This window comes from Pelmatolapia mariae, linkage group LG23, assembly GCF_036321145.2.
Source record: "Pelmatolapia mariae isolate MD_Pm_ZW linkage group LG23, Pm_UMD_F_2, whole genome shotgun sequence".
In the NCBI taxonomy this organism is placed as follows: domain Eukaryota; kingdom Metazoa; phylum Chordata; class Actinopteri; order Cichliformes; family Cichlidae; genus Pelmatolapia; species Pelmatolapia mariae.
Window position 1 is genome coordinate 40,947,799 of NC_086246.1, and position 8,235 is coordinate 40,956,033.

Genomic DNA, 8,235 nt, shown 5'->3' on the forward strand with positions numbered 1-8,235 from the left:
TGCTCTTTTGTTTTAAGTGTCCATCTGTTCTCTGTGCTGCAGTCCTACTTAGACTTTTTAAATGTCTGTCTGTCTGTCTGTCTGTCTGTCTGTCTGTCTGTCTGTCTGTGTGCGTGCGTGCGTGCGTGCGTGCGTGTGTGTGTGTGTGTGTGTGTGTGTGCGCCTCTCAGGTGGTGGCGGACACCAACATCAGCGCCATCGCCTCACAGGTGGAAAGTCTGACCAGCAGCTCCAGTCCATCAGACAACACTGACACACACACAGCAGAGCCTGAGTGAGTACACACACACACACACACTCAGGAGTAATGACAGGAAGTACTGATCTGACCCCAAGTCTCTCCTCCCCCTCCTCGTCAGCGGTCCACGGCCTCGCAGCATCAGCCTAGAAAAAGGTTCAGAGGGGCTCGGCTTCAGCATCGTTGGTGGCTTCGGCAGTCCGCACGGAGACCTGCCGATCTACGTGAAGACCGTCTTCAGCAAGGTCAGGACCCGTCTCTGTCTGATGATGTCACGTGCTGCGAGGCACTGGGAATGTAAACGTGCTGCGTGTCGGCTGATTTCAGGGCGCGGCAGCGGTAGACGGGCGTCTGAAACGAGGCGATCAAATCCTGGCGGTGAATGGAGAGAGTCTGCAGGGAGCGACGCACGAACAGGCCGTTGCCATCCTGAAAAAACAGAGAGGAACGGTCACGCTGGATGTCCTGTCATAACACACGTCTGCTCACACACCTGCACACACACACGGAGCTCCTGCTGCGACGCACACGCTGAGACTCCTGGACAACAACTCTGATAGTCACTCTGAACCCCAACACGCAAAAAATTGACAAAAGAAACGGTGTCACACACACGCACGCACACACACACACACACACACACACGCGCGCGCACACTTCCTGTGCACGGGTTGGTGGGTTTTGGCCGTCTTTACATGTTAAACAGAGCTTCTCAACCTCTGGGTCAAGGCGCCACATTGGGTCTCAGCTGATGTGTTCGTGCTTGCTGTTTGGATCTAAAGTAAACTTCCCGCGCTGTAGTTTTCACGCTGTAATATTTAATCCTTAAACAGGCATGCCCACGCTTTCTAAAATACCACAAATCAAAGAGCTCCTAAACAAATAATAAAGTGTAGTTACCTGGCTCTTGTCCACCCGCTTGGACTGCAGTTGGTGGTCCTTCCAGATGCGCTTGGGGAGCAGTAACTCATCTTTGGAGCGCTGCTGGTGAGTTATTTTTTTGAAAAGAAAAAAAAAGCATCTGTAGAATCAGCAGTCACACCAGAGCACTGACATCTGCCCTCATCTTTACTACAATAACGAGCAGGTCGGTCTGACACCACCCAGCTCAAGCTGTCCTCGACTGTGCAGCAACATGAGTGGCTCATTTGTTTCTCACTGGGTGCTGATTGGCTGATTTTGCAGTTAAAGCAGTTTTCCAGAACCGGGACGACCATCATCAAGGATGTGTAAGTGGAGTCTGCCCAAGGGTAGCTGAACCTGGTCAGCCTGCCTAGTTCGAGAGAATGAGAACGAGAATGAATTAATTGATCGCTAATAAACTGATCTCGCACCATGTTGTTCTCAGGTAGAGATAAAAACGAGTCAGCTGATATCCTGTAGCATCAATTCTGTCCTGTAATCGTGGAACCGACCCGACCCAACTATAAAATCTGATGTCATAACCCAGAACCAGGTTGAGAAGCTCTGCTGTTATTTATCCTTTGATCGACACAACACTTCGTACTGACGGAGGGATGGCCAAATCAGCCTGCACTAACTGAGACACGGACTGATGGGAAACCTTTCACGGATGGAACCAGAGGAACAAAAAGGGAAAGATGTGGCTGATGTTAGCCTAGCATCTCTTCTGTGGTCCACTGTTAGCCGTGTAGTAGCCGTTATTGTAAAAGTGAAGACCAATGTGGAGCGTAACGCCGCTGACTGTCAGCTTCCCTTTTTTTTTTTTTTCTGCCATCACAACCAGCCAAACATGAAAGAAACAGCTGCTAGCCTTTAGTTTCATCCTCATATTGGCTCTATACCTGTGATTTTCCACTCAAAACCTTTTTTTTAATTTTTAAGAACTTTCATTTGGGTCTAAAAGCACTTTTTCACCGCAGGAACTCACGCAATGCACAATCTGGAGCAAACATTTACAAGAGCAGGCTCCAGTGGTCCTTTCAGACTTTAACAAATCAGCATGCACCACACCCAGCAGTAAAGGAAGCCGAGCCAGAAAGCACGATGTTTCCCTAAACCTAATCGAACTGCCAGGTCTCCTGGCAGTTAGACCCTGGGTCCTGCTGTGGAAAAGGTTCGTGTTTAGATCTGAAAATTACAGTCATCGTTGGGTTTTAATTACTGTTTTGTTATTTTGTCAAGTATTGAGCAAGAAAAGTGGCCAAAAACCTCCTTATGAAAAAATATAAACCTGTAAGAGCTGAAATCTCTAAACTTGTTTCCACATAAATCGTAGAAGATGTGAACAGACTAATAACACAAAGTCTGTCTAGAAATGAGGAAACTGTTTTTTGCCAACATCGCCATCTAATAGAAAATGTTCTGTCCTAAAAACCTGCAAACTTTTCAATCAAAATCTGGAAAATGAAAACAGTGGGCGTGAAGCTCATTAAAATATCCCTTCGTAACAGAGGTATATTTATTTTTGATTCCTTTTTATTTATTCGAGTGCTTCCACTGAATTTCTTTTGTTTAGCCAAACATGTTAAACGGTGCCATCATGTGATACCATCACATATCCTCTGTTTTCACGTACGCTGACTGCTGAACAGAGCACACACAAGCATACCGATGTGAAATGTGAAACTCCTGCTATCTTCCACTGAGTTCGTGCAACACTTTATAGAACATGTAAACATGTCTGTCTCCATGGAGATGACTCTCAGGACTTGGTGGGTATGGAGACTCCTGTCGCCCCTGGCAACAGATACAGCGTCTTCCACATTGTAGTTGAAGCAGACGTGAATAAAAGCATCGGGCCGACGTTCAGTGAAATCCTCGCGTTCTCCGTCTTTATCAACATGTTCTTTTCTTTGCTGCGGTCAGTCATAGCCGCAATCTGCATGAGGAGGTGTCAACTAGCGACCACAAGCAACCTCCTGCAACCGGTGGTTACCATGGCGTTCCTGACCGGTCTTTAGGCCTGTGCAACTGCGTTCTGAACCCTCTCACCTCTGAGTATAAGCAAAGAATATCAGCTGTTTTCACTCAGGTGTGCATAAAAGTCCACACTGAGCAGCTTTTTTCTGTTTTCTTCTCCATGAGGAGTCTGTCCTGTGTTACCAGCTCTGTAAAACAGCAGAAGCCAACCTGAGAAAGTGTGGAAACTGGAGAAGAGCTTTCCCCAGAGCTGCCACATTCCTTCAAATTCAGGTCTGCTGGTGGCAGATAACTGCAGCTATCTGCAACCGCAAATCTGCAAGTTGCAAATTGCAACCAATAAACTTCTAATATTAATTCGCATCCAGATCTTCTCATTCAACAAATATGAGTAGAGCTCTCAGTTTAATCCCTTTCATTAAATATCCAGTATTTGTGAGCAGCTGTCCTGAAGTGCTAAGAAACTCAGAGTTCGTTTTAGACTGAGAACACGACGATCCAACTGAATGTCAGCATTTTGCTTTGAATGGTTTCCTACTGTGCAGGTAGCTGTTTGTGGCTGCGCATCTTCGTCTGACTCAAGTGTTTAGCAGCAGCTGAGCACCGGCCTCAGCAGCATCCTGTACTTTATACATATCAATCAAGTGCAAAATACTTTATGTTCAACTTTTACTTTGTCATGATTATTGTCTTAATTTTTTGGTACTTCTTATGCAAATGCCAGAGTAGATGAAATCTAATTTATTTTTGATCTTGTTGAGAATTAACAATGTATTTTTGTTGCTGTTATGTTGTTATGAGCACTAATATGTCCGAATGTCAGAAATCAGAGTGGAAACCTGCAGCTTTGGTCTGCTAGCGCTCCTTGTTATTCTGCATCATTTCTTAATCATGTTCTCAGAAGTTGTTGAGAAAATTTGTTTGATTTCAAATAAATAACAGATAATAGATCCAAACTGACTTTGAAGGACTGTTTTACTGTATGATTCTCAGTTCAAAATGATCTGTAGCCAATCAGAAGAAAGGGGTTTTTTTTTTACTGCTGGCAGGTCAGCAGTCGAGATTTATTTCATGGAGCTGAAATATTGGTAATGGCCCAGAGACCAACCAGAAGTTTGAAACCGAATGAGGTTTGTACTAGTTGTTCATTAGCTGTTCACTAGCCATTCGTTACTGAGTCTACTCAGTACAGTTCATTTTATCTCAGGGTAGTTTCAGGCTGGTTTTTGCTAATTTCAGTTTACCTTTTGGGTTTTGAATTGTTTAGTTTTCAAAGCCACTTTCAGTAACTGGGGATCAGGTCCCTGGTCCACATTGGACCTGGCCAGGCCCAAATGTGGTGGCACATGGCAGTTGGGCCATAGTCCCATCACTTAAGGACTGACCACCAGTCTGTTACCAGTGAGGTAACCGTCTGCTGTGGTGAAGAGAGAGCTGAGCTGGAAAGCATCAATTTACCAGTCGATCTATCTTCATAATGTTATCTATGGTCATGAGTTCCAAGTAGTGACAAAATTAAATTAGATCACGGGTATTACCAGCAGAAATATGGAAGTATTCGTTTGAACACAACACAATACACAACATTTTTACAGGAATCCTCAGTGTCATTAAAGAAAACACCACACCCTCAGCATCAGGCTGTACAAATCTTTATTTCTGCTGTGAAGTTTTAATATGGTGACTGACTCACTGCTGCCTCTGCTGGACATTAGAGGAACTGCAGGTGACTTTTATTAACTTCATTCAACCCCCCACCCCCAAAAGCCGGATTCTGCTGTTGTTAGTCTCTTCAGTGTTTACTGTTGTGTTGAATGATTAATCAGAGACCCGACACAGCAGTTTGTTAGAAAACATAACTTATTAATGAGCACAGAGTCAGCACAGTCGATGAAGCTTTAACAAACACAGCAGCTGATGCGTTACTCTGAGTACAGATCATTGATATTAATTCCACACATTCAATTATTCACAATCAGGAGGAAAAATCAAGCCAATCATACAATAAGTGTAAATAAATTCCTTCGCCCTGGTGAACTCCTCACACCTTAAAACTCACACACGCGTACAACAAAACAAAGAATTACAATTTGCATGAAAAAAGAATTTCGTGTCTCTCCAGACTCCATGTTGAGACAGCCAATAGACTCTCTGCAGGGCAGTCACATGGAGGTTGTCTTGCCATTGATGTCGACTGCCAGGTTGTTGAAGGCGTTTGGTGCATCTTTGCTCCTGATGGACAAACGACAGATTCAGTGATAAGTGCATCTTAAGCTTCTCAGAGTTCATGAGCAGTGGCTGTGAATGTGGTTGGACTCCAGCGTTAGGATACCTGAGCTGGGAACTATTGTTTTTCTCAGTTACTCATATTTGATAGTAATGTACCTCAATTTGGAAGAACGATTTGTGCCTTCACCATGCGACTTTTTATTTTCATCTTTCTGACCATAAGTGAGGAGTGAGGACTTGGCAGACTGTGGTATACAGCACTGTGAAGGCATCACAGGAGCTGGAGGTGTGCTGGAGGCGAGTGAGGGTGAGTGGAGGTGTGTTGGAGGCGAGTGAGGGTGAGTGGAGGTGTGCTGGAAGTGTACTGGAGGCGTGTGTTTCTGGTTTTTGTGTTGAAGTTAACCACAGAGGGCGCTGATGGTGACTCTGACGCTCTGTGACTGTGTGGCTGTGTTTGAGCACTGAGTGTGTTTTAAGGGAAGAAGCTTTGGCCCTCAGGTAGTTTTGATGGAGGTTTTTGTGTTTCTACCTGAAGGCGTCCAGATTAGTCTCGTAGGTGTTTTCGTCCCCTGACTCAGTGCTCTTCCTCCTGGTGCAGAACAAAAAACAAGAAGTAGAATAAACGGTCGTGTTCACAATCAGAGTTTTATGTCTCAAGGATCTTTGGTGTTACAGAAGCATCTTCAGCGTTTCCTGTCTTGTTCCTACCTGATGGAGCTGAGGCGCATATCATACAGATTGCTGCTGACAATGTCACGTTCTCTCACATCTTCAATGCTTGTCCTGCTGCGCAGACACAGAAAAATCACAGAATGTAACGTTTCTGCACTGAAACATTCAAACAGTTCTTCGGCGGTATTTGGCCAACTGACCTGCTGGGGTTTTCACACCACGCCTTCTTCGCCAGGATGATGACGAAGGCGAGGAACAGGAAGCCGCAGACGGCAATGATGCCGGTCAGCCACTGAGGCAGTGCCCGCTCGTTGGTGTTAGTGGGCTCTGCAAAGCAAACACACAGAGGTCAGAGAAAAGATGAAGCTCTGATGGTTTTGAACTATTCCAGCACAGAAAATATCGTGTCCACTTCCAGACGCGAACTAAACCTTCGCCTACAATCCTCACCTTTTCAAAGTGGTTCAGCTTCACTGTCATTACTGTGAATTAAAAGCACTTTTTTAATCCACGAAACGTTGTTATTTAAGCCAGACTTTTAGTAGATTTGTCAGAAGTGTAAATAAACCTGTCAGTTCCTCCACAGGCACAGATCTCAGTCCAACGGAGCGCCTTTGGGATTTGGTGAAACGGGAGATTCTTACCATGGATGCAGCAGCTGTGCAACAATGTCATGATGATGTCACATCAACATGTACCAAAGTCTCTGAGGATTGCTTCCAGCAGCTTGTTGAATCTACTAGTGAGGTGTACCTAATAAAGTGTCCGGTGAGTGTGTATACTCGGGGAACGTGAAGTGATTATTTAATGGTGTGATTGGTGAAGCTGTCAGATAATTAACACTGTTAAGCTTTTATAGCCGTGACCCTTACACAGTCATTAACAGCTGATACGTTCTTGTTTGTTTCCTAGTTTGTGTCCTTGGTCGTTTCCTTGTTTGTTATCAGTTTTTAAACATGATATTAGCAGAACATTCAAAGATCGCCTTTGTGGTGTTGGATGATATTTCGATCAGGGTAGATTGGAGATTAATTTAAAGCTTTGAATGAAGCACAGCAACGAACACACACACGATATTAATAAAACATCAGACCTTTGAGTTTACGGTGTGAGAATTCACTTTATAACCATAAAAGCTGCATCCTTATCTTTCTTTATCTTCATCATTTCCTTTTAAACTCGCTAAAATTAAGCTGATAATAGCTAAATAGACGTGCAGCTCCACAACAAACCAGCGTTTCTGTTCAACATGCGACCAATCAGGAAAGCTTCTAATGTGAATCACTGATGAACTGAGAGTGTTTCATGGAAAACGAGACATTCCCGACAGCAAACGGGAATTCTTCAGTTTTCTGACAAAACATTTTTAAAGAAGGTTCGTACCTGTCTGAGCCGTCACCGTTCCGACGGCGAGCAGTAAACAGGAAGTCAGTGCGCATAGCGTCCCCATGGCTGAGTCTGTGAGGAAAACCGGAGCTGCTGCAGTCGAGTTAAAGACAGAGTGAGGACGAGGCTCTGGGAGCAGTAGCTCCCTGCAGGCCTGTCAATGTTTAACCCTCAACACAGACGAGCTTTTACTGCTCGCCCATCACCTGTCTTCAACGTCATGCTGGAACAATCCACGGCCTTCATTCATAGGTGATTAATAAACAGGAACCAGCAGTTTAACTTTGACCCGAGGGAACGTAGTGTCTCATTCACAGCCACAGACACGTGTTCATATTTCAGCCTCTAAAACAGTAACACTGTGACTGCTTACTCCAAACAGCACGCTCATAATAACATTATTACAAGTTCATGAAGTAAAAATCACCTTGAGAAACTTCAAACTGCTCGAAATATTCATTTTTTTACAGTCACATAACCTGCTGCTGACTGAGCAGTCAAAGTACAAACAACACACCAGTCAAGGCCCCTCGGCAGGCTTCCAAAAGTTAACCAATCGGTAGAAAGTGGACTTCTAGAAAGGAGGACCCTAAAGTGATGGGAGCGGCCCGTATCAGATAAACAAGGATTATTTTGAATTGTGACTCATGCACAGCTGCTCTACTGTGGAATAAAAATAAAGAGCAGTAAAGATATTTTCTCTGTATGCATTAGTTTACAGCTTTGTGTACCAAGAAAATAATGATGACAGTGCTTGTGTCTGATTTGGATTCTTTGGAAAGAAGCAGGAAGTTTCTGGTCTCTTACGAGGAAACTGTACAAGCAGT

The 8,235-nt window shown here is 44.4% G+C and overlaps 2 protein-coding genes across 4 annotated transcripts in view; one reads left to right on the forward strand and one right to left on the reverse strand.

The window, feature by feature from the left end:
- Nucleotides 1-4,065, forward strand: part of patj (PATJ crumbs cell polarity complex component) — an 86,058-nt gene extending 81,993 nt beyond the window's left edge. For both annotated transcript variants that reach the window (XM_063467929.1, XM_063467930.1), the window contains exons 45-47: nucleotides 171-274; nucleotides 360-483; nucleotides 566-4,065. In XM_063467929.1, coding sequence (XP_063323999.1) covers nucleotides 171-274; nucleotides 360-483; nucleotides 566-712 — 375 coding nt within the window. In that variant the 3' untranslated portion in view covers nucleotides 713-4,065. The remainder of the gene's footprint in view (nucleotides 1-170; nucleotides 275-359; nucleotides 484-565) is intronic.
- A 700-nt stretch (nucleotides 4,066-4,765) lies between these two features.
- pdzk1ip1 (PDZK1 interacting protein 1) lies at nucleotides 4,766-7,665 on the reverse strand. 2 transcript variants are annotated; one of them, XM_063467112.1, is made up of 5 exons: nucleotides 7,406-7,665; nucleotides 6,223-6,349; nucleotides 6,059-6,133; nucleotides 5,880-5,939; nucleotides 4,766-5,353 (listed from the first exon to the last, which is right to left on the reverse strand). In XM_063467112.1, exons 1-5 carry the CDS (start codon nucleotides 7,470-7,472, stop codon nucleotides 5,284-5,286), a joined length of 399 nt encoding a protein of 132 aa, XP_063323182.1. In that variant the 5' UTR covers nucleotides 7,473-7,665; the 3' UTR covers nucleotides 4,766-5,283. The 2 variants fall into 2 exon arrangements, with proteins under 2 accessions (XP_063323182.1, XP_063323180.1); XM_063467110.1 differs by having other exon boundaries at nucleotides 6,059-6,136.
- Nucleotides 7,666-8,235: the final 570 nt, after the last annotated feature.